A 24447-nucleotide genomic window follows, 5' to 3' on the forward strand; every position below is an offset into this window, starting at 1 on the left:
TACTTTGGAGAGGAGCCCGCACGACACCCGCATCGGGTTAGCGCAACGCTGGAGGGGCAGAATGCAAACACGGCAAACGCCATCAAAGAAATCGTGACTCTTTCAGTTCCTCGAACTCGTCGACCAGAGCTCTTGACCAGGTAATCATGGCTACAGAGACGAGAAGCTCGGCTGCGGCCGGCGCGAAGCCTTTTGAGTAAGTATTATGCCCATAGTATCCCCCGAGTGCCATGCTCATCCTCTCCGCAGCATCGTCGCATCATACAATGAGCTCCTGCGCTCCGATCCCGATCTCACAATGCCCATCGCGGCCATTGAAGCCCTCGTACTGCTTCTTACGAAGGAGCCTTCCTCAACTATCTCAGAAACCCTTGACCTCCTCGAAAAGTCTACTACAATCTTGAAAAAAGCCAACCCCAACCCCATTGGTCTCTCCGCCGGAACCGATCTCTTTCAACGATATTTGATCACCACATTACAACGACCTGGTCAACTAGGCCCCGCTGGTGACTTCAAGGCTATTCGAACACATCTTTTGACAAACGGCCGACTATTCATCCGTCGCGCAAAGGAGAGCCGAGAGAAGATTGCGGCTTTTGGCCGAGGGTTCATCCGCGACGGCTGCACGGTGCTTACCAATGGTGGATCCAGAGCTGTCGCGTCTCTGTTGCAGAAGGCTACAGCCGATGAGGGTCTCCCGTCCGCGGTGCGCTTCCGGGTGATCTACGTCTTGTCTTCATTCAAGAATGCCGACGATCCTTCTGGGGAGCCGGAGGGTATGGAGACGGTGCGGGCCTTGAGAGCCAAGGGTGTCCCCGTTTCAACGATTCCGGAGTCAGCAGTCGCGTATGCTCTTGGAAAAACAGATATGGTTATTGTCGGGGCTGAAGGCGTCGTTGAGAACGGTGGTATCGTGTCCCGCATGGGTACTTACCAGATTGGCCTTCTGGCCAAGGCCATTGGGAAACCCTTCTACGTGGTGGCGGAGAGTCACAAGTTCGTTCGATTGTATCCTTTGGGCCAGTACGATCTGCCAATCAACCAGCACGTTATCGACTTCAAATACGATGATGATATTACCGAGCAGAAAGAGGAGCCGACCACACCCACGAATGGAGACCGACAAATCGAGTTGCCGCTGTGCGACTCGGTGGACTTCACACCGCCGCACCTTATCTCAGCACTCATTACAGATAGTGGTGTCTTGACACCCAGTGCTGTCAGCGAGGAGTTGATCAAGATCTGGTTCTAAAGAGCCTCTACCAAGCTTATGCGCTCGAAATCTGGCCGAAGGCTTTTACGAGTTGATGACATGATGGGGAACGACCTTTTTGGAACTCGTTCCTCGCTTCATAGCCTTGTTTTCACGGGAATGGCCTAGGGCTAATCCAGGCGAACTCCTCGAGATATCTGCCCTGGGCAAAGAAAACCATAGGACGTACTGAGAACATGTGCTCAAACGCCTGTGGAAATCCATAACTTTACTTTCCACCATGATATTGTCAAGCGGTGATGATACGGTCCATTTTTGATACATCACAGTATTACAGTAAAAAAACATAAAGTTTGACCAATTTGCTCTAAAATAGAACAAGATCCTTTAAACGGGGTAACGCCTTTGTCGAATCATAAAGTTCGTCATAGTCATCATTCATCATTCATCAAACAAATCCGCTATCCTAGGATTGATAGTTTGTAGATATCTTTTAATATGGCGAATCAGGTTGTCGGAGACAGTGGTGCCGGGTTAGAAGTTCTCGAGTCATAATTCGTAGTCAAGGATTGTGGACAGCCCCACAAACTGTTCGATTCCGCAGAGTTTTCAAACCCATGAAGCATCGTGCAAAAGGTGAATGGCGGTCAATGGGTTTGTGGAGAACAATATTGTCACTATAGCTGCCGGTCTCGCATTTGATCCGAGACACGGCGTCGCAACAGTCTCAGTCCTTTAACCGATTCGAAATGAGATCGAGCCACTGCGTCTGCATCGAGGCAAAGGCATACAGCAGTAAATATCCGAGAGCCACAAATATCCATAGCGGAGCCATGTTGACACTCGCGAGACGTGGAAAAGTCGGTGAGAATGGAAAATGGCGATTGGGCAGACCACGAGAGGATAAAAAAAAAAACCAGAGGAAATCCTAGATCTCCTTGCCAGGAGTTGCTGATCTTCGATAATTATAAGGTCTGCGTAGAAACGTTGTGGGAAGAAGGAAGAGAACGTTATCTTGGGCTAGGAACCTGCATTCGGGGATTTTGAACCCAACCAGACTGATGATTCAGGACACAACCCTATCATCTCCGAGATATTCTATCCAATACGAGTTGATCGTGTTTCAGGCTTCCGGCCATTGAGAGGCCATTCCGAGCAATGTGACGGCAATGATGCGGGGTTCTGGAAGAGCGGTTTTTCGATTTGTAGTGATCGTCACCGGACGGGAAAAATATTCTAGGCCGTTCTTTGGATGGAATTCGTGATTCGCCTTTCCTTGCGGGCTGATATCAGGTGGTGTTGATCACTTGTCTTTTGTCCTTTGCCGCTGCCAATTGACCGAATGAAGGGCAGAAGTAAGCCTTCGGCGATCAGGCTCTGGACTGTCAGTTGTGTCAGACAAGGATACCCGATGTGGGGGAATAAAGGGTCTTACGCCTAGCGCTTATCTTCGGTCGTGTCTGAAAGGCTTAATTGTGAGCTTGGTTGAATTCTGGATGCATAGCGACGGGTTCCTATGCAACACTGAACCAGGACTAGATCAGATCAACGATAGCTGAGCACTTTAGAGATGACCTTGGACAAGAAAACGTCCGGGTAAATATCACAAGACATGAGACTGTCTTCCACGTGAGGTCTTTCCTAACTAGACTGTAGCCCCTCTTATGAGGGCGCTCAAACCAGGCTCATTCCAAGATTGAGCAGATCACGAGTCCAGGCTACTCAGTCAATTCATTAGAGCAGCATCCCAATCTGGAAAATTTCAAGTCTAAGGAGGCACGGACCGACAGAGAATATGGTGTCTATGCTGACTGGATTCACATAGGAGAAAATGGCAATTTGCTGGTCCTTGAACTCCCACCTAGATTCATAAAGGAAAAGGAAAGAATCGTCTGTTAAAATACCTAGATGGAAATACTCGCTCGTATGGGAAAGCTAACAGCCCGGACCATGCCTTCTAGTCTGAACGTTTGAGTACCGGAAGCTTGACAACAAGAATGAAGCAGCACCTTCCGAACCTCCGTGGGAGACTCGTGGTTATTCAGCGGCTCACAGTATCTGGCCAGCCTTTGAAGCTTGTTTACATGGTCATAAGTATCAGGTTGACTCATACGCTTGCACGTTACATCCGCAATTCTTTTTCTCGAGACCAGTGTTCCGAATGCTAATGTTATGATCCAAAACAGAAAACTTTGCAATTTAGGATTACCATCGATGTAGTATGTATATATCCTATCACTAGCCTGTTCCACTTCTATACCATGAACCGGTCGAAGCGACGAAGCAATATCCATAGTACCCACCAACGGCCCGGCTAGTTTCAGGCTTTGGGACTTGAGCCTGTGATGAAAACATCTGAAAGTGAATTTTTTGTGGCTTGATTCATACCTCTGAATGTTCTCCATCGGTAGGTGGATATCCAGCGCTCGAAGGTTCGGAAGTTAAACCCAAGGTTTCGGCCATGTTATATACCACTTGGACTGTCCCATGGTTCCGCACCGAGAAGCTTGAGCGCCCAAAGCGCGTTCATCATGTCGCGTGATTACTCGGAGGCGACACTAACGAACGCCGCACTCCACGATCGAGCAAGCTAAGGAATCAAAGCAAGGAAGGACAAAAACTAGCACTTTCCCCATCCTTGGCTTAGTTCTAGTCTCTCACAGCAACTGTGTAACCACCACTGAGACAAGTGCTAGGGTATCTATCTGCCCAGAAAGATGATCACGGTTAAAGTAACTCATGGACTGGAAAGCCTGGAAAGAGTCTCAACAACCCAGAGCCTAGCACCTTGTAAAAGTGCCAGACAAAACCAGGATCATACCCCTACGCAAAGTATACATAGAAAACTCCCATCAGATAAACAGTAGACCCGAGGATGTCAAACGCCCCACCAGCTCAACCCCGCTCCCCGGTTCCTGATCCAACATTCCACCATCCACCCTCATTATACCTTTCAATATACCGTGTCAAAAGTCAACACTATTTTCTGACAGTCTTTAAACCTTGAGCCCAAACCCCACCTATAATCCATCCACCCGAAACCGACTACCTAGCGCAGCCCAGCGCAGCCCAGCGCAGCCTCCTGACAAACACAACACAACCCACACCGACTCGTGATGGATGCCCAACAATTAAGATCTCAATCCCACCTGCCTTCCGAGTCCCACAATCTCCACCCAAACGAAGAACCCAGTCCCGAGGTCCAAGTCTGCAGATCGTGGTCACTGAAAAGACTCCTCGGACGCGGAAAGCGGCGGTATTCTGTCTTGGAGCGAGAACCGAATCGGCTGCGGAAACGTGTCAGTGCTTGATATTACGTGAATTACTGGCCAAGAAAGTGGCGGACGACGTGTGCGAGCGTGGGCGGATCTACACCGTATCTCTTTGGCCTAGAGTAATTTGGTACCTAGGGTCTTGAGCTGGTGGGGTAGGTTGTTGAGGTGGTCTATTGGTCTTGCATGGAGGGCATAATCATCAGGGATTAAGGACTTGGGTTATGGGGATATGGGTTTGATTTGCATTGAGTTTGGCGTTTACATTAACACTAGAAGGTAGAGGATTGGGGGATATACGAGGGACTGGGGCGGGATTTGGATTTGGATTTGGATTTGGATGTGTTCTTTCGATTCGATCTTTGCTTGGAAAATACAGGAATGAAGTAAATGTTCGGTTGCTTATTGCCGAGTCCGGTTTCGACCGTCTGCATGGGAAATCCCTCCCTAGCCTTAGCCCAATAGCCCAACCAGAGCGCCACGATCGCGGTCCCATTTAGAATTACTAAACGCGATAAGCAAAAGGCATGCATCGGAGGCTCAATCAGAAGCTGCGGCGTGTTTGCTTTCTAGATTAAGGCGGGCTAAGCGTGGATTGTGGTCTCAGGGAAGGGTTATTGGGTATGAGGTCGGCCCCGCCTCCGCGCTATTGACACCAAAAGGGTCATGTCAAGACTTGGCCGGGTAAATTGGTTGGAAGAGCGCTGCATGTCCTGATGCCCAATATTGTCTCTCATAGACTCGAAAACTGGCTTCTACGTCCGGGTGGTTTTGGCGAGTTCGATCGATACCTGAATACCGGGTTGCCAATTGTCTCAGTTGGAAGCGGGGGACTCGGCTAGACTGACAAGGACTGAGATAAACTGAAACCGTCTAGGTCTTCTACGTCTCTGGCGCCGGGGTTCTAGAGTCCGACTGTACCGAGTGCAGGGCTAAGACAGTGGGCAAGTGTCCAATGTCCAATGTCTAGTCTCCGCTGACATCGGAAAGGACTTCCGGAGTGATGAATGGCCTGCTGATGCTGACATGTCATATTGGTGTTCTTTGGGGGACTTGGACTGGACCTGGCACTGGCAACTGGCAACTGGCAGTTGGAGATGGGATGTATCAAACGGAAAGCAAGACAGCAGCTGAACTGAGCCGATTTAACGTGATTTCGTGTTACCCTAAGACATTAGACAGGCAGATTGAGGACCATAATTAGCGTTGAATTGAGACCCCTGCGATGACCGAGCACGGTCCAATCCGGAGAGATGAGTGCGGCAGGGAATCTTTCTCGAAGAGAGCCACGCAATTTCCCCGGGACCACTAACACCAGATGGGTGCCGGACTTCCTGTCGCTGGGAATTAATCTGATTGACTGGAGTTTCTCAGTACCCGTATCCAGTAGCCAGCCAGTTCCCCTCCTAAAGCACCAACCCCCAGACCCAAAAACAAAGCTCCTCGCTGGAACGACCGTAGTTCCGACCGAATCAGCGAAAATATGGACGATCCCCCATCGTAAGTAGCCAAGTCCCTGCAGGATGCCAGTGTGCAGAACTGCAGAGATGGGTCAAATTAAGGAGGCGTGTTGTGACGGGCAAGCCCACGGTACAGGAGCGTGGGCCCAACCACGAGTTGCGTAAGATCGACTCCATTCCCGCGTGTCAACCCAGTGGTCAAAGGCATTTATTTTCTCAATGAGCCCGCTTCGGGTCCCACCGGGCGCCCAACGGCGGCCTTGGCTCGGGGGAGTGAAGGCACGCGCGCTGTCCACGAGATCGAATTTCCCGTGATATCCGAGGAGAGGGAGGATTTCGATAGGGCAATCCGGGGAAGATGGAAACGCATCAAATACTGTACATAGACTCGTGATGGTCACTAGTGCTTGGGTCGCGGGTTTGGCACAGATCGCTTGCACAGTGACGGTGTAGAAGTGGATGTAATGCACCCCCCACAATCCCAATGACGAAATGGGATTCGCCGATCCCCTGTGGATGTACTGTAGGACGTACTACGTGGGAGGTGGGATCGTATCTTCTACCCGTGGCCTGAGTGTCATGCATAGGGGCAGCAGGTACCAGGTACAGTGTTACCTGGGACCCGGTAGACTCTGAAAGGATGTTCAAGCATCTCAAGAATGTCGGGGGTTAGATTGACGGAAAAAGGAAAAACAAAATATTGTGCCTGGTCGTGATGGGGTCGGTGTTCTGGGCCCTTTTTGGGGCCCTTTTGGGGCTTTTCTGGCCTTGGGTCGATTTTCCGCTCCTTTCATTTGCATTGTTTTTTCTTTCGCTTTTTCGATTTTTCGATTTTGTTTTTCCCATTATTGATTTCCCATCTTCTAAACCTGCCACCCTCCATCTTCATGGGCTTTCCCTCTTTCCCTGGTCTTTGGGCTCTGCCACTTTGATCCACGTTCGCTGTTTATTTACCCCCCAAAACCTAAAAAAGACTTAACCCACATATGACGCCGGTGGCCAACCTCGTTGCCCGACCCGCCTCACTTCACTCCATGAGTTTCACCTTCTCTGACTGAATCCGCCCCGGTGCCCTCTTGCCGTTATGGCGCTGTGGCCTTTTGGCCGAAAGAGTAAGCGGCATACCATCCAAGTCAGTCCCGACGAGGCCGCCGCCCTCCAAACCTCCCTTGAGCAGGCCACCCCCGAGACCTTGGGCCGCAAGCTTTCTCGCCGTGCTTCCAAACGACAAAATACGCGGACGCGTACCGGTGATGGCTCGGATAGTCTAAACGACTCGGCGCGCACTCGACCCATCTCGCTTCACCACCGAATGTCAGAACAACACGACCGCCCCAGCCCAGACCTCGTCCCACAGCGACGCCTGTCCTACACCGGATCCATGCTAAAGAAACAACCTCCCAATGGGCCTAAAAAGCTCCAAAAAAGCAAACGCCGCACGGACGAGATCCTGCGCGAGCGACATATTCGCATGCTATCATCGACTCCAATCGATATCCCGCGCCGAACCCTCGCACCCGACGGCGACTATGTGCTAGAACATCGCAAGAGAAAGGCAAACGGTCGCCGCGCAGACCGCTATATGTCGGACATCAGTCTCTCGATTCGTGATTCTGCTGCCTCCTCCATATCCGACATCTCCGACCCCTTCACTTATAAGGTCAACGCCTTCGCCGCACTTACTCCCCGCCCCGTTGTTCGCTATGTCGAGGCGCCTCGACTCGCGACGGCCAGAAGCCAGGAACCTGCCAACAAAGAATCCGTTCGACGTGACAAGGATAGATTGCAGGCTTTGACAATGTCCGAAGAGAACCTTTACTATTCAAGACGTCGCGTGAACGAACTCGCCGATTCATTAGATGCCGGAGGCCTCCGCGAATTATTAGACCGAGATCGTCGACGACGAGAAAAGCAACAAATCGACGAGCAAGAGAAGCTGAGGCGCAAGTTGCAGGAACGAGCCGATGAACAAGCGGCGGAAGAGAGGCGACAGGCGATCGAAGCAACCACACCCGAAGCCATAGAACCGCAGGCCGAGCCCGAAGTCAAGAATCCGGTTGCTGTGCAGGATGATACGGAGCAGAGGGAGGAGCAAATTCAGATCAAAATCAATGAGCCCACTCCGCTATCTGCAGAGGAACCCGAGACCTGGCTACGAGAAGAGTCGAAGGGTAGTGATGCTGCCAGGCGCGAGTCTTTGGATAGCGCCAACGTCGTCGCAAATATCGACAACACCTCTGTCCGCGAGATACCCAAGCTTTCCACACGCCCCAGCTTTGCGCCTTCGCATGAGATGGGCATGTCACGAACCACCCTCTCCCCGTCCCATTCGTCTATCCGCCAAGGAATCAGCAGCCCCAGTCAATCCCAAACCTTTGGCATCGGCTCGGCTTCTGATCTCTCTGAACGTCGGTCATCAGATACTAGTGGCCGCCGCGGGAACACGATCACTTCGTTATTCCGACGCGGTTCCTCTCGCCTCAAGCGACGCTATCGCGAGCGGTTCCAGGAATCTGCTCCCGAAATCGCGCACTCTTTGCAGCCTTCAAACGAGTCCTTCTACAAAGTTCACACTCAATCATCACCTCCCGCCCCCTCAGCCTTCCCGCCGAGAACTTTCATGTCTCCCGGAACTGTAATGCGTTCACAGTCCAAATTCACAGAGCACTTTGACTTTGGCGACGAGCCTCTGTCACCACCGGACTCACGGCTGCAGTCTCCCGATATTCCCGAACAGGTCCCCGAATCCTCGCTAGAGAACGAGGAGAGCACCTTTCTTCATGGAACCACGCCCACTGCTGGTGTGGATATTATCAACCCACGTCGACGCCGCCACCAGTCTTGGAACGACAGTATTGACGCTGAGTCTGACAATGTGCCCCTCTCCCAGTCTCTGGCTTCGATTGACTCTGAGGGATCTTGGATGTCTGGTAGCTTCTTCCGTCGGATGTCTCAAAAGCCCGGCAGCCCCGGCAGCCCTGTTCGGGCGAACATGACTTCATTTGAAGCCGCCATGGACGGCACCGCCGATACACATGACGATTCGCGGGACTCTGTTGACTCCCGTAGAACGAGTAGCCATGTGATGGGCGAACCGGAGCTGGATGACGAACTTGGTGCTACCGAGGCAGGCAAGCCTTCCGAGATGTGGCACCGCAGTGAATTCGGTCGACGTCCCATGATCGTCAACCCAACTGTCCGTCCCAAGTCCACCCAAGGCATGCTGAAGAGCATCCCTTCCCTCTCTCCAATCTCGGCGGAGGAGGATTACATTTCTGACGAAGAGACCAATCTTCCTCCCGCTCCTCAGCGAGTGGCCAGTCAACACGGTATAATTAGCCATGTTGAGCTGGAGCAGGATTAAACCCCAAAGACCAACCTCGGGCCATTGGCCTGTCTGGTCTCGTCCATAATCTGTCACTCTTTTAGACGTTTCTTTTGTTCTTTCCTTTGTTCGCGCCAGCCCTGGGGGCCTAGACGCTGCTATCTACACTGTACGATGTGATGTCAGGCCCATCAGCCCCATGGTGCTCCATGTCCCTTCCCCCAAAGAACCCTTGTTTCCCATATCCCTTCATCCCAGTTGACCTGCCGAGCTTGCATTTTTAAGCTGTTTCCCATTCGATTTGTTGATACCCCCCAACTCGCCCCATTTTCAACTTTCCCAAGCATCAATTCCAGCCTCTTGTTTCAATAGCCGGGCTTATTGGCCCTTTCCCATATCTGTTTATTTCGATGCACATAGCCCAGTGGATTTTTCCGCTGGCTATCTTCATTTCTGTACCGTCCCCTGATGGGTTGTTGGTTTGTTTTTAATATACACTTTTCTTTGTGATTGCTGGACGATCCTACGTCTGTACTTCTCTAGTTCTTCAGGTGATTTCTTATATGCACCATGTCAGATATTACTCCATAGACTTTTCTTCCATGTTCTATATCTTTTATCAAGACCATGTCAGATGCGTTCGGATGTTAGTGCCTAACCCGATCACCGGTGTTTGTTCTGACCAAACACCTTGAGGCAGTGAGTCGGCCTTTGAAATCTATTAGAAAATCCCGAAATATACTTTGAAATCAGGACAATTGCATCATATGTGACTCTAACCTGCATATAACCATTTGACTCAACACCTTCAAACATTCCATTTCAGAACCATATCTTTATAGTCCAGAAGCGTCCAATTCGTAAGCAGCCGAGCACGTCATCTCCACCCATTAATACTGCCATTGCCCACCGCCCCATCTCCTTTTCCCTCGGGACGTCAAACCACGCGCAATTGGATAATTCGCGCCTAGCAAAGACCATTCTCTCCGTGACAAATCTTACCATGCAAGCTGTAAGTCGCCCCATTCCATAACAACACCTAATCCCTCAGGCCGAAGGCGTGGAAAGGGGACCAGCCCATTATTCAGCGGCCCTTACCTAAGCCCCCGGTGGCCGGAACGTCATCGCCCTATAAAAAACCACCCGCCCCTCAGTGCCTGCCCCTCCTTCAAAACTAAAAAGCTCCCAGTTCAAATCTCCCGCTTTCCGTCTCGCACGCAACTCCTTGACAAGAGCTACTCCACTTCTCGTTCGCACTCCTCTCTCTTCGCGGATTCCGTTCATCGCTCCTCGCGCTTTCTCATCTACTCCCCTCTCAAGCTTTTCAAGCTCGACTTTCAAAATGGCTGGTGGCAACGTTATCGAGATCACTTCGTACGCTTCCCCCGCCCCCAATTCTTCAACGCCGGTCACACATGCTAACATAATTACTCTTGCAGCAAGGAGGAGTGGGAAGCCAAGGTTATCAACTCCAGCGAGCCCGTTCTCGTCGACTTTTTCGCCGAGTGGTGCGGTCCTTGCAAGGCCATCTCCCCGAAAATCGAGAGTCTCTCAGAGGAGCACACCGGCATCAAGTTCTTCAAGGTTGACGTTGACAAGCTCGGCTCTGTCGCTGCCGACAACGGCATCTCCGCCATGCCCACCTTCCTCTTCTTCAAGGACGGCAAGCAGGTCGAGATGGTCCGTGGCGCTAACCCTCCCGCTATCATGGCTGGTGTCCAGAAGCTACTTCAATGAGCATTCAGCGGTTTTGTGAATTAGTCTCTCTGTTTTTTTTTGAGATCAGACCCATAATATGATCCTGGGCAATGGCCCTGTCTTTGACTTCAAATTTGCACTCTTCAATTGGAATCCGTTTCTGGTAGTACTTGCGGAGGGATGTAGTGAAATGGTCGTGATTACATAGTGCTCTTGCATATACATGGTAAGCTACCTAGACATTGATCATGTGCATCGATGGGTCCTCCTGCAGCTTTATGCACATCATCTCGCAGCTTCGGAGGGTAGTTCTTCTCATCAGGGCTCGTCAGAGCGAGCACAGGCTGTGCATTGTGAGAGGAATCGTTCAACTCCGAATCACCTTCCGTGCGATTTCAAATCCTTGATCGACGAACCATCTGGTCATACGACTCGGACCATTCGGTTCAATACATAAGCTCAATACGTAAGCTCTACATATCTCTTTTACTTCTATACCCACGCATGGAAATGAACGCCAGGATATATTTTCAGTCTCGGCATGCCGAAAATGAAGTTTAAACTTAACTTAGATTAGTTGGGATGGAGATTGTTCCGTCCCAATCGGCAGAGTCCTCACCTTCATATCTGAGACAGCCATCGCAGTTTAGCCTCGTCTTATCTTTGCACATGATCCAGGGTAGTTGTAATGGCAGAGCGTGTATAGCTATAAGGATGATGAAGAGAAATGTGATATAATATACGTTCTAATTGCTTGAGCTGCATAATATCGATTCTTTTTATTGATGAATTGACTGACTATTGGATATCAAAATTAGTATGGCCTCTCTAAGCTATCAAAGCTAGATTTCCTAATAGATAGGTAGGCTCACGACTGATCTTTGAATGTGAATTTCTTACATATACCGCTGTTGAATGCCATGTCTCCGAGATCTCTAATGGCTCGGGGAGATAGCTATGCATCATTTGCTAGGCCTATCAATATCCTCGCGAACCCCCACACTATGCCTTGCATACTTTCAGCGGAAATTTAATTCATGGAATAATATGGAGGAAGATAAGGTTTGATCCTGGGGCTAGACTGAAGATAAGAACCAGCTATCAAAAATTCAATATCAACAAACACCATCTCTTGGCTTAGAAACCGATGCCTCTAGATAAGGAGATGGATGAAGGAACACAACGATTGTAACTCATCTTTTCGATTCAAATTTACTTTTCAAATAGAGCATTTTATATAAATGCTATTACCCGACCGATCATGAAGCTGATGGGTCCACAGTTCTAATACAAAATATGCATAATGACACTGTAAATGACGGTACGAACAAGCCAAGCTACGGCGGTGCCGAATTCCGTAACGCCACTCGGCTCCTCAAATGCGTTAGGATAAACGCAATTCCGCGGAACAACTATTACTAGGCGTAACACATTCCGAGCCTTGCAGAGAATTCATAACATAAATTGCATTCGATCATCATGGTAGTCTTGTAGTCAACCACCCCTAATCACTCTCCGTGAGCGAAATGCTAGGAGGAATTGGCGACGGTCTTCAAACTCACTCTGTCAAGATTCCGTCTTGGCGCATTCTAGTTGATCATGGCGCCATTACTCAAGAAGTCCTCGACCACGTGTATCCAGGATCGGGAACCGAAGAAGACCCGTTTGCTGTGACTTGGATTCCCAACGACTGCCGCGATCCGCAGTTATTCAGCTTTCCCAGGAAATTATGTATCACACTTGTTGCCGCATCCTCCACTCTGATCGTCTCCCTGGGATCCTCTGCGTACAGCGGAACTGTCGATGAAATTATTACCGAGTTCAACGTCTCCATTCAGGTCGCAACACTCGGTTTATCGCTGTATGTTCTGGGCTTTGCGATCGGTCCGTTATTTTGGGCTCCTATGAGCGAAGTATGCGGTCGCCAGATTTCGTTCCTGATCAGCTTAAGTGGCATGGCCGTGTTTCTGGCTGGCTGTGCTGCCGCTCCAAACATCTGGTCGCTATGTATCCTTCGTTTCTTTGCTGGCGCTTTCGGCTCAGCACCATTCAGTAATGCTGGCGGGACCATTTCAGACATGTTTTCAGCCAGGCAGCGAGGTCTTGCTCTAAGCTTGTATGCCGCCGCCCCATTCCTTGGTCCATCCATAGGTCCTATCATTGGTGGCTTTCTTGGCATGAAGGCAGGTTGGAGATGGGTAGAGGGCTTCCTTGCTGCTACTTCGGGGTTTGTTTGGGTCTTGACGACACTTTTGATCCCGGAAACTTACGCGCCTGTTCTTCTGATTCGACGCGCGGAACGTCTCTCGGAGATAACGGGCAAAGTGTATCGAAGCAAAATCGCTTTACAGAAAGAACGACTCTCTCTTGGTGGACTGCTCAGAAGATCTCTATCCAGGCCACTAGTGTTGTTATTCAAGGAGCCTATTGTTATGCTCTCTGCGGTGTATGTCGCCATCGTCTACGGGACTCTATATATGCTCTTTGCTGCATTCCCTATTGTGTTTGAGGATATCCGCGGATGGAACCCTGGTGTGGGAGGCTTAGCATTCCTTGGGGTGATGGTTGGCATGATTATTGGTATTATTTGCACTATTCCTGCCAACTTCCACTATATAAAAATCCAGGACCTCCATGAAGGATATGCGCCTTCAGAGACTCGACTCATCCAGTGCATGCCTGGCGCATTGGCAATTCCAATTAGCCAATTCTGGTTCGCATGGACGAATTATCCTTCTATCCATTGGTCAGTCTGCATAATTGGCACAGCTCCGTTCGGATTTGGTGTGATTTTGATCTACCTAGGGATCATGAACTATCTCATCGACTCCTACACCATCTATGCCGCGTCTGTGCTGGCGGCTAATACCGTTTTACGGTCGATATTTGGTGCCATATTTCCTATCATTGCTACATGGATGTATGACGGAATCGGTATTCATTGGGCTCCGTCGATTCCAGCCTTTTTGTCGGTGCTCTGCATGCCATTCCCATTTCTCTTCTACAAATATGGAGCTTCTATCCGCCAGCGGTGCAAATATGCTGCCGAGTCGGATCAATATATGCAGAATTTGAGGGAGCATACAATTCAGGAAAGAAAAGGGCTACCCAGTGGCCAGCTGTCCAATACCGTTGCAGAGGAGGGGGCTGAGATTAACAGAATAGCTACAATGTAGCGAACCGGGCTGGCACCGCTTTTATCACTACAGCGTCTATTTTCAGGCCCCCTTTTTAGGGATTTGGATGGGGAGCCTGCCTGAATAGAAAGATAGAGACAAATAGACATCGTATAGGAATCTAAAAACATAAAGACAAACCGCCCACACTTCCAAGGCTACCTCAGCCATTTGTAGGTAAGAATAAATCCATATTGCCGAAGAACCAGCGACGCTCTAGATTGTTCAAGAGCTCAAGGTTTATGTGCATTCTATACATATGTTTGTATTCATGACATCATACCGCAAAGCGATGGAATGTTCCGCATTGCCAAACAGTAGCCTCAGGCTCGGCTGATCGAAATATCAAGCTCTGGGATGCGAGGAGAAAAGGACTGCAAATGCTCGAGGGCTACACGGACGCAGTCACATCTATAGCCTTTTCTCCCGATGGCCAAACAGTAGCTTAAGTTTCTACAACACATGAGTGGATCGCACTTGAGAACGAAAACCCAGTATGGCTCCCCTCTTGAATATCGTGAGTACTGTTGCTCAACTTTGAATGATGGGAGAGCTTTCTTTATTGGTTTCCGCGCAGAATAGATCTTCGTTGGGTCACTGCGAGAGTCCCAAGATGGTAAGATGCGCGACTTTGATGCTATTATCGCTGCAACAGGCTTCGGCATGTCCTTCATTTCTCAAGTAAAGAAAACCCAGGGCCTGCGAGTGCCAGATGTTATCATGGCTGGACAGGACAATTTGAAAAGATTCTTGCCAGAGCTCGTTCGAAAATGGCGAGGCGAATTATTCACTGCATTCTTCCCATTTTGGCTCTCGGCTGCACTGCTCTGTTCTGCTCCGTCGGCATTTCTATGAGGAAATTGAGTGGCAGGGTCAATACCCTGAACCTAAAGTGAACTCTGCGTGGCTCAGCAATGGGTTCCTGTCGCATGAGTTGTCTCCGGATGAAGAAGCTGATCCTGCGTATGTTGCCTCACTCTTTCTGTGTTATAACCAAGCCAATGAGATGAACACAGATGGTACCTCGGCCAAGATCCTGCTACTCTTCATAAAATTTGTCAATGAAAATTAGATTTGAGTTGTACTTTGCTAATAGTAGAGGTAGGATATTTGTATGCGCCATAGTGAGAAATCGGGCAAAGCAGAAACATTGATAGATCAAAATAAAATTACTGCAAAAGGGCCCACTATTTCAAGTAGAATCTATGCGTGATAAAAGGCACACCAACCCTATAAGGACGAGCTGACACGGCATAAGCACAGCATATAAGCACACTGTAAGAAGCGGAGCTAAGCTAAGCTACAGGGTTGAGAGGCCTGCTAGGGGGGTTTTTTTTTATCTTCCCGCTAAATCTGACAAGATTCGTACCCACTTAGGTCACGCATGATCGATGCAAAGAAAATTGGGCTAATTTCGACAGAAGGATGAGGCGGCTTGGTTAGTTGTGTGGGGCCGTGTCTACTCAACTATGTCAGCTACGCTGGAGCACGCTGCGCTAAGTCCTGGAAGGGTCGTTGTATTTTCCTTGCCGCCTTTGTAACATAAGGCATCTGAGCAAGCCAAAACTGCACATTTTGTTATTACCGAAAAGGAGCATGGTCGTCCTCTGGCTCGCAACGGGGATGTACGAATCGGATTATTTGGAAAATGGTTTGTTATGGGGCGAAATCAAGAGTAGTCAGGGCGGTGCACTATAGCGGATCATCCAATGGGTCCGACATCCGGCATCTGGCACCCAAGGACCTGGTGAAACATGCCGTGCTAAGCGATGTGCCGGGAGAAGAGCGAAGAGTTCTTCCCGTGTGCTCAATTGAAATTGAAACTGAAAATTAATGTTGAGGTCAATGAGAGAATAGGGGTTTCCTATTGTCACCTTGGGGTTAGCAAGGGTAAACCAATCGATAAGCCGTGGACCTGGAATACAGGGAACGAGCTTAGTCCCGAGTTTGTAAGTGTGCAACATGCAAGTAATTGCTTCGACTCACGGTGACCAGTCAGCTGTGGCGGCTCCTGTACCAAGCCATAAGATTACCTGGGACCGATCGATTTTTCAAAAGGTAATTCTAGGCACCCTGGAACTCGAATACGAAGGCACGGATAAGCGTGAATCGTCTGAATCAGATTCTAAGTAGCAATTTTGATGTTCTGAGAACAATAATGCAGGCAAATTTATGGTAGTCCTAGAGGTGAAACGACGGCACAGAGTTCCCAGGCGTCGGGCGCATGACTTGTACCCTGGTAAGCTACGCCATACTTCGCGGACCACTTGCCTCGAGCAGTATTTCACTTGCAGGGGTTGCAGACTATCCAGATAGTACCTGGCGATCGATTCGCCCGATTCAGACATGGCCCTGTCCTCGATAACCGAAGGCCTGTTGGCCGCGTGATAAGCTGTTAATTTATCGTCGGCGACAGTCTAGATCCTTTGGGATGGTCCGGATCGTTCCAAGGTTTGCTTGACAGCCACGGGATGGAGAAGCCGGAGAATTCTACCATTGACCGTGGACCCAACCCACATGCAGGAGTCACTGCCATGCGATTCCTTCGGGGGTTCTGGATGCCTTCCAGGGTTGGACTCGTCACTCCCCCATGTTCACATGTCTTATGTATCAAGCTTGGCGACAAGAAAACCTTCAGGCAGGTGACTGCATCCTCGATGGGGTCATTTTAAACGGCGGCAAACATCGTCCGGACAGCCGATGGCGACTCGCGAGTGGATCTGGCAGGTGCCAGACTCACCAAAGTGAATCGGATCAGATTGACTGTCCCGGTGAGATGGATCAGATTTAGTCCCTCATTCTTCTTCAGAGACGAACACTCGAGCTATCAGTCGCCTCAGCCATGGACGAGCCAAAACACGCCCACTGTGAACCATTGCGCAGGGTGGCGCTAGCGCGATAGATCGGGACCACCGAACTGTGCCCCTCCAAGCCTCAGGTACCGAATCACACCCTATGAGCTCGTTACGGGATAGTGCAATCAACTTCATATATTGCCTATTGTCCGGACCAGAACCGAGGCTCGCGTGCGGCTCTAGGAGTCTCGGGGAATTCATTTCGAATTCAGCTCTAGCGAATCTCCGCCACGTCCCCATCTCCCATGTCTCTTATGTCTCTCATGCAATGATGGACGCCCACCAACGCTAAGAGAGCTTATCGGCATTGTGACTGATCGTCCAGGACAGTGTGCAGATCCGGATGCGAACTCTTTTGATTGCCTTCAGGCAAGCAGGCGAGAGCTCCAATTTCTCGCAGTCGCGTGGGGCTTTTAATCTATCAGACTTCATCGGTAAGTGACGCAAAGGCGCAGCTGAAGCCCGAATTGGCGGTGCAGGGCCCCAATCAACGCCTCGGAGGGGCCGAACGCACTGTCCGCCACACACTTAGACTCCTGCAAACCTGCACACCGAGGTCACCCCTCGTATACCATATGCCTTTTCAAACTTCAGAAGTTACCGAAAACCTATCGCATTGCATGAGCACCCCGTGGCGAGAATCTACACCCGCCTGCGTCTCCATTTGAATCACTTTTCATTCTCAGCTCTTAGAGGCTAAGCCAGAACATGGCGACAGTTCCGAGGGGCCAACGCTAGGCCGCTTGTGATACGCTCCGATCGAGAGCCGGGCCCCATCGTTCTTTACCTACTTGCGATCCGATCTAGATCTAGCCTGGCCTATTACCTGCTTGATGCGCGGGAAAAAAAACCATCTCGCTTCAAAAGTTCCGTCTGACAGGGATTCGCCCAGGGACCCATGCCCGTTTTTTCGATAGTCCACATTTGATTAATCCGAAACTGGTTTCTTTTATCCTGTGCTTTCAGTGCGGAAGCATTAGCCCGAATCCACTTTTCCAGTTGTAATGTAATGCCACGCGATGGGACAGTCCAGAGAACGGACCAAGCGCGCCTGAGAGTGGGCCTCCTCTTTTTTAGGAGCACATCTGGATCTCTATCGCTAGCATACCGGACGTGTGATTCGTCCGACGCCATGCATGCCTTAGTTAACTGTGCTGGTCGGGAATATGCGAGTTCGGACTGTGCGCGCTGATCTGGGGTTATAAGATATCACTGCCGTCGCTCCGAGAGATGATCTTTCCCTGATCGACACCCTCTTTCTAGTCGCTCGACCATAACTGGGATTATTCTCACTACATTCATGCTGATCTGATCATATCTACTGCAGTCGATCTTTCGGCTTCATCAGCCCTACCCAACATTTACGTCGTTAGCCGATGCGAGGATCGCTGTGCGTCACCATATGGCATCCAGCAACATGACGAGTGCAGGCACTCAGGATGAGAATCCCGTCCATGTCTCATACCTGGCCGGGTACATCTTCCTCTCATATGTGATCAGCTCTATGGGATGCGCAACTACTCTCGAGCTTCTGCATCGCAGAACATCCAGATCCGGATTCTACAATTGGTACACTTCCCCGTCTTTCCCTCGCCGAGTAGCTACTAACATGAACTAATCAAAAGGTATCTACTCCTCACCTCCTCCATCACCATGGGCGGCATCGGAATTTGGTGCATGCATTTCATCGGCAACCGTGCGATCGTTCTCGCCGACGGAGCACCGGACATGCAGATTTTCTATAATGTTGCTTTCACCGGAACCTCATTTGTACTCCCCGTCGTCGTCCTTCTTGCCGCCTTTTACTCCGTCGGTGTCGAAGAGAAAGCGAGTTATATTCGTATCCTGCTCGGAGGTTTCCTCACGGGAAGCTCGGTATGCGGTATGCACTATGTTGGCCAACTCGGCATTTCAAACTATAGATGCGCCTACCATGTCGCCAACGTTGTCGGATCCGCAGCTATCGCTATTTTCTCGAGTATCGCAGCGTTGGGAATCTTCTTCCGTTGGAGAGCATCGTGGACTGATAGTTGGTGGAGACGTAGTATCTGTGCCTGTTTGCTTGCTGCGGCCGTCTCGGGCATGCACTGGACTGCGGCGGTTGGCACGATCTACAGAGAACGCGACGAGTCCGCCAAGCATGGATCGCAGTTGTCGCGAAGCCAGACTGTCATTGTTTGCGCTGTGCTGGTGAGTTGACCTGTGTTTCATTGGGATGTCTTGTTAGCTAACCACATTTCAAGGCTTGTGTCTCGTGTGTAATTCTATCCGCTTGCGCCATCGTGGCCGGTGGAAACCGACGACGATCCACTACTCGCGCGCACCAGCTTGTGCTCGCTTGTGCCTACTTTGATCCTGCTGGTCGGGTGATGGTCACCCCGCAGGCGCTTCTGCCACTTCGGAAGGTCGTCGATCACTACATTGGACGAGTGCGTTATTCCAAATATGCTCCTTGATGTATCAAGCTAACTATCAATACAGACCTTTAAAGATGACGATCTGACCCGCACTCACCCAACCTTCCTCTGGGCCTTCAGAGCAAGCCGAAATTGGCCCGTTGTGAAAGATCTAATTCCTTTCATGCGAAACCGTCTGGAATCCGAACAGCGCGCCATTCGAAAGCACGTCGTTACTCGCGGTGTGGTCATGGACAAGGATACCGAGTTGCAGACCGATTTCGATACACTGTTCAAGCAGCTCTTCTGTGTAACAGCTCAAGAAATTTCTGATGAACTTCGCCAGCCCCTGCAAGATCTGGGAACCTTATACGACGATGTTCTCTCAACCGCCATTCCGGTCTCACGACTATCTCGAGCTATGGGCCGTTCATCGCTGCGTACAGGCAAGGGCCAGCTTATGTTTAGTGTTAAACAACTTCACAAGCATGAAGCAACTCGCTTTGCCTCGATGGGATTCCGTTTTGCGACTATCGAGCATATCACCTCGACCCTCTCCCGCCGTATTCATGTCCCCGAATCGACTCTCATCGAGCGCCTGCGGGATATGCGCGACTATGCATCCTCCAACCGTACCTTTGGAGAGGGTGTCCATCTTATCACTTTCGTCATGCGTCCCACCGTCGCCGACCACTTTGAGATTCTCACTACCAAGGGCACCGGTAACCCGTTGCCATCTGCCACTTTGCCCTTGAAACGGCTGCAGGTGCAACATCTTGATCTCATTTCTCACATGGAGGGCTGGTCAATGAACTTCTGCCTGAAGTATCTTGCATCCCCAGCTGCCAAACAATCCGATTCCGCAACTGATGAGTTCCGCCGACACCTCATGGAAGGAATCGCCTCTCTCTCCAAAACACTCCCTGAAGATATGCGTGCAGCCGCGCGCTTTTCTGCCCGACCTCTTGTAACGCCCTGCCGCACCGCCGGTCAATTCTCAGAAGAAGATTTAAAACCGCAACAATGCACCCTCCTCACATTCTGTGTCGTCGGCACTCTCGACACGCAGGTCCCCAACCCCGACTTCACATTCACTCCCTTCCGTCTCTTCCGCGTTCAACAGCAAGTAAACGACAGTGTTGCCGACCGAGATGGATTCACCCGCGAGTTGAGCGAGGAACTCTTCATCACCGACGTTCGCTCTGGCTCAACAGCTTCAGAAGCAGATCTTCTCGCTACGACGAAGAACGCATTCCTTCGCATATGGCCTTCTAGGAAGCCATCAAATTCTGGAACAATGAACTCCCAAGAGTCGCTATTTGACACCCCAACTGCCCTTGGCGATATCACAGTGCAGAAGGAGGTTCGTGTTGACGTGAGCCGACTCAATGAGAACGTGGCTCACAATCCCGTTGGCACGCACGATGCTATCATCGCGGCGGGTGACGCTGTCACCACACCAACTACATACGTTGATGAACTATACAGCCTATGCTATGAGCCAGGCATCCGTCTCCGTCCGGACTCGACATTGCAACACATGCAGCGCAAATCTGAATTATGATCTTTATATACGCACGACTGGGAGGATATCTGGACTGGAGTTTCATTGGAGAAGAAAATACCTGGACTTATGATCGATTGCAAACACGTCAATCTTGTATATGACAAACATTCCTATAAATGACGAATGGTATAAATGACGAATGGAAATAAAAAATTTAATCTTCAATTAATTCATACACTCCCCTTTTGACTAGAAGGTCCTTGACCAGGGACATTACACAACCAGAATATCGTGACACATATCAAGACAATAGAAAAATCGCTCACTCCTAATGCATAGCATACTCCAGAAACCACATGCAAGGAATTCCCTCACAGAGAACAGACAGAAAAGAGCTCACGCCGCATTAGGATCTTGCCGTTCCAAAAACGAAGGATCCATCTCAATGCGCCTCTCAAATTTCGTCCACCAGTCTCGGAAGCTCTTAAGTGGCACCACGTCATGGCCCTTCTTCGCAGGATCCGACTCAGCAAAACTAGCCAGGAAATTGAATGCGCTGCCGATAATGCGCTGCGCAAGGACTTTCGTCGACAACTGCTTCTGCTGCGCCTGTTCTGGAGACAACCTTACCATGGCGGTGGACTGAGACTCGGATCGAGATTCGCGCGGAGCCTCAGCTTCCAGCGCGGACAGCTGCGGAGCAATATTCTCAACCGCCTCGATTGAAATACCCAATGTTACGACGCCGTTGGGTGGGCCTGCTGGGCCGGTTGCGCCCTCATCAAGCATCTCGTCCTCTTCTTCGGCTTCTGAGCGGCGCGTGCCATTGGTGGAGGGGGCCTTGATGGTGAAGATGCCAGAGGGCTTTTCGTTGGCTAGCGCGCCGATGAAGCGGAAGTCTGTTGGGTTTCCGGTGTTTGGGTCCGGGGTCTGGACGTAGATGGCGGCGCCTGTGCCCGGGGGTAGGACTGTTCCGGGGAGGAAGAAGACTACTAGTTCGCTGAAGGGTGGGTTGAGCGGGATGTTGAATGCGAACTTGGTAGCTTGGCCGTTTGGTTGGCTGTCGACTGGGATGATATCCGTGAGGCACGGACGGCCTGGGATGACGACGGAGAACATGGTTGACACCTGAGGTGCGTATAGTAGAGGAGGCAATTGAGGTAGGAACTTTCTTTATTCGAGCTTCTAAGAGATTCCAGGACTCGGTGACATAAGAGGGGGAGCTGCCCTTATCGGGTCGATAAGGGCTTGGCATTGATCTTGAGTTGACTGCGCCGCGAACTTTGACTTATACAGATCTTAAAGGGCTCTTCACAATGGGTAAATCCAATCTGGAGCTCGTCATCGAATGCGATAAGTACTGAAGTTCCTGTATAATCTTGCAATTCATGGTCTGACGGCCGCAGCTTCCCTTACTACGAGGACAATCGCGCTGCCTACACAGAGAACCTCAACAATTACCACGCCTTTCGAGTATCTGGCTGCGATGCGACGCTAGGATATGTCCTGAACTCAGTTATCGAGAAGTTTCCATGGACCGAATACTGGGCCATTGACTCCGCCGCAAAGACATTGACCCTAGTGGCACCCGCAGATGCAGACCCCGCTCTCCGCAGCAAATTGATTGCAGAGAGCATCGCAGAGGCCGTCAAGCAGGGCACCTTCGAAGTTCTGAAAGGATGGCGTAATGAGAACTACCCCGTCTTTGGACCGGGTGGCGAATACCTCCTCGAGATGGAGCGCTGCGCATCATGTCTCTTTGGCGTCGTCACCTACGGCGCCCATATGACTGCCTACGTTGAGGACGAAACAGGACTGAAATTATGGATCCCCCGCCGTGCAAAGAACAAGCAAACATATCCCAGCATGCTAGACAATACCGTGGCCGGGGGCATGTGCACCGGCGAGAAACCATTCGAATGCATCGTCCGTGAAGCAATGGAAGAAGCCTCTCTCCCCGAAGCCGAAGTCCGCCATTTGATCCGTGCCAGAGGCTGCGTGACATACCACCACGTCCGTGATGTGCGCGCTGGCGGTGAAACTGGTCTCCTGCAGCCGGAGGTCGAGTACGTCTATGACTTGAAGCTTGATGCGTCGGTGATTCCCACGCCATGCGACAATGAGGTCGAAGAGTTCAAGCTGTTGTCTGTTGCTGAAGTCAAGGAGGCGCTTGCGAAGGGTGAGTTCAAGCCTAATTGTGCAGTCGTTATCATTGACTTCTTTATTCGGCATGGTCTTCTCATGGCGGAGACTGAGCCGGATTTCCTGGATATTCAGGCGCGTCTGCATCGTCGTTTGGAATTCCCGACTGCATCGCACGCCTAGAGGTAGATAATTGATTTCTGTACATACGACATGAGGTATAGGAGGTTAAACAATATGCATTAAGCTCCATTCATCCCATTACCAGTTCCATCTCGTGTCTCTACTTGTAGACGTAGGGTATATGCAGACTTTGCTGAACGACCGACACGGTCGGCATCAGGTGATTTTGGAACAAAGGCTTTTTATGTTCGGGACTTTTTACTGGGACTGTTCTTCAGTTGAATGAAGATCGATTTTTGATAGACGATCATCTATTGGTATTCCCAAATCAGAATGCAAAAAAACGCCAGCGCTGCACAACCCGACAAAGAAGATATGAACATCTGCCCAGATCAAGTACACCCCATAACTTTTTGCCCTTATGTAGTATATTTCGAGACAAATTCTGACCATTACCGGTCCAAGCCAGACACCAATTCAACGAAATGGATCTATTTCTTCAGAAGCAAGTAGACGTGGTCGATCCGCAGAGGAGCAAGCTTCTTGTAGGGACCCTCAAGGTAGAGAAGCAGACCTCCGAAAGAAACGAAGACGGCCCTGCAAGAACCATACATGTCAGTTAAAGGTTCACGAACGAGAATCTGCCCGAACAAAGGCTTTGCAAAAACTCACATAGTATCCTTAGTAGCACCCTCCTCGAATCGGTAAACCTTGCCATGGCAAACATAGTCGTAGTCATTCGCAAGAGTCTGATCGCCATTGGCGACCTCTCTCCAGCTGTTCCGGGTATCCTCCTTGCCGTCAAGAGACAGGGTCGAGGCCAAAGCCAAAGAAAGCGACTCGCCCACCGCGCACGGGTAGAGCTCCGAGTTCACATCGAGGGTGAATGTGACGGAGGCATCATTGGAGGTGCAGGTCAAGCGCGACACACGGTCGTACTTCTGGGCGTTGATCGTGGTGATCGTAAAAGTGTCTTCGAACAGGAGCGGGTCCGACATTATGAAATTGTGACTTGTGGTAATGCGGTTTATGAGTGGTCAAAGAGGTCGGGATCTTTGCGCTACAGAGTCTGCTGCTAAATTCCTGCGGGCCGAGGCGTGGAGGTGGTCGGCGGGCGAAAAAGTTGAGGAAGGTAGGATCTGAAGGTGGAGAGTCGGAGTTCTGAAGCTTTTCTTTTTTTCTGCCGGTTTTGGTTCCCCGCCGATAACGATTTGCACTCGACTGCGGCGCATCGACTCTAACACCTCTCCGTTTTTGATTTTATTTGGTTCATTGCATAG

General features: G+C 50.4%; 10 protein-coding genes across 10 annotated transcripts; 8 read left to right on the top strand and 2 right to left on the bottom strand.

The window, feature by feature from the left end:
- Positions 1–146: 146 nt before the first annotated feature.
- On the top strand, positions 147–1252 carry N7443_000440 (translation initiation factor eIF2B subunit alpha; the record flags this gene model as incomplete). The annotated part of the gene is made up of 2 exons (XM_056880496.1): positions 147–196; positions 250–1252. 2 exons carry the CDS (start codon positions 147–149, stop codon positions 1250–1252), a joined length of 1053 nt encoding a protein of 350 aa, XP_056745734.1.
- Positions 1253–7029: 5777 nt separating this feature from the next.
- N7443_000441 (uncharacterized protein) lies at positions 7030–9309 on the top strand (the record flags this gene model as incomplete). Its single annotated transcript, XM_056880497.1, has 1 exon — positions 7030–9309. One exon carries the CDS (start codon positions 7030–7032, stop codon positions 9307–9309), a length of 2280 nt encoding a protein of 759 aa, XP_056745735.1.
- Positions 9310–9897: 588 nt separating this feature from the next.
- N7443_000442 (uncharacterized protein) lies at positions 9898–10372 on the top strand (the record flags this gene model as incomplete). Its single annotated transcript, XM_056880498.1, has 3 exons — positions 9898–9916; positions 10113–10282; positions 10322–10372. 3 exons carry the CDS (start codon positions 9898–9900, stop codon positions 10370–10372), a joined length of 240 nt encoding a protein of 79 aa, XP_056745736.1.
- A 240-nt stretch (positions 10373–10612) lies between these two features.
- N7443_000443 (thioredoxin family protein) lies at positions 10613–11007 on the top strand (the record flags this gene model as incomplete). The annotated part of the gene is made up of 2 exons (XM_056880499.1): positions 10613–10644; positions 10710–11007. The coding sequence occupies 2 exons, from the start codon at positions 10613–10615 to the stop codon at positions 11005–11007; spliced, it is 330 nt and encodes a 109-aa protein (XP_056745737.1).
- A 1487-nt stretch (positions 11008–12494) lies between these two features.
- Positions 12495–14144, top strand: N7443_000444 (MFS transporter; the record flags this gene model as incomplete). The annotated part of the gene is made up of 1 exon (XM_056880500.1): positions 12495–14144. One exon carries the CDS (start codon positions 12495–12497, stop codon positions 14142–14144), a length of 1650 nt encoding a protein of 549 aa, XP_056745738.1.
- Positions 14145–14640: 496 nt separating this feature from the next.
- N7443_000445 (uncharacterized protein) lies at positions 14641–14999 on the top strand (the record flags this gene model as incomplete). Its single annotated transcript, XM_056880501.1, has 2 exons — positions 14641–14661; positions 14727–14999. The coding sequence occupies 2 exons, from the start codon at positions 14641–14643 to the stop codon at positions 14997–14999; spliced, it is 294 nt and encodes a 97-aa protein (XP_056745739.1).
- Positions 15000–18416: 3417 nt separating this feature from the next.
- Positions 18417–20959, top strand: N7443_000446 (MHYT domain-containing protein; the record flags this gene model as incomplete). The annotated part of the gene is made up of 4 exons (XM_056880502.1): positions 18417–18568; positions 18625–19189; positions 19243–19428; positions 19481–20959. 4 exons carry the CDS (start codon positions 18417–18419, stop codon positions 20957–20959), a joined length of 2382 nt encoding a protein of 793 aa, XP_056745740.1.
- Positions 20960–21298: 339 nt separating this feature from the next.
- N7443_000447 (OPI10 family protein) lies at positions 21299–22021 on the bottom strand (the record flags this gene model as incomplete). Its single annotated transcript, XM_056880503.1, has 1 exon — positions 21299–22021. The coding sequence occupies one exon, from the start codon at positions 22019–22021 to the stop codon at positions 21299–21301; it is 723 nt and encodes a 240-aa protein (XP_056745741.1).
- Positions 22022–22218: 197 nt separating this feature from the next.
- N7443_000448 (thiamine pyrophosphokinase-related protein) lies at positions 22219–23227 on the top strand (the record flags this gene model as incomplete). The annotated part of the gene is made up of 2 exons (XM_056880504.1): positions 22219–22259; positions 22309–23227. The coding sequence occupies 2 exons, from the start codon at positions 22219–22221 to the stop codon at positions 23225–23227; spliced, it is 960 nt and encodes a 319-aa protein (XP_056745742.1).
- A 431-nt stretch (positions 23228–23658) lies between these two features.
- Positions 23659–24165, bottom strand: N7443_000449 (DNA-directed RNA polymerase core subunit RPB8; the record flags this gene model as incomplete). Its single annotated transcript, XM_056880505.1, has 2 exons — positions 23659–23764; positions 23840–24165. The coding sequence occupies 2 exons, from the start codon at positions 24163–24165 to the stop codon at positions 23659–23661; spliced, it is 432 nt and encodes a 143-aa protein (XP_056745743.1).
- Between the last annotated feature and the right edge of the window lie 282 nt (positions 24166–24447).

Source organism: Penicillium atrosanguineum, assembly GCF_028827265.1.
Source record: "Penicillium atrosanguineum strain IBT 20685 chromosome Unknown utg000001l_segment0_segment0, whole genome shotgun sequence".
In the NCBI taxonomy this organism is placed as follows: Eukaryota; Fungi; Ascomycota; class Eurotiomycetes; order Eurotiales; family Aspergillaceae; genus Penicillium; species Penicillium atrosanguineum.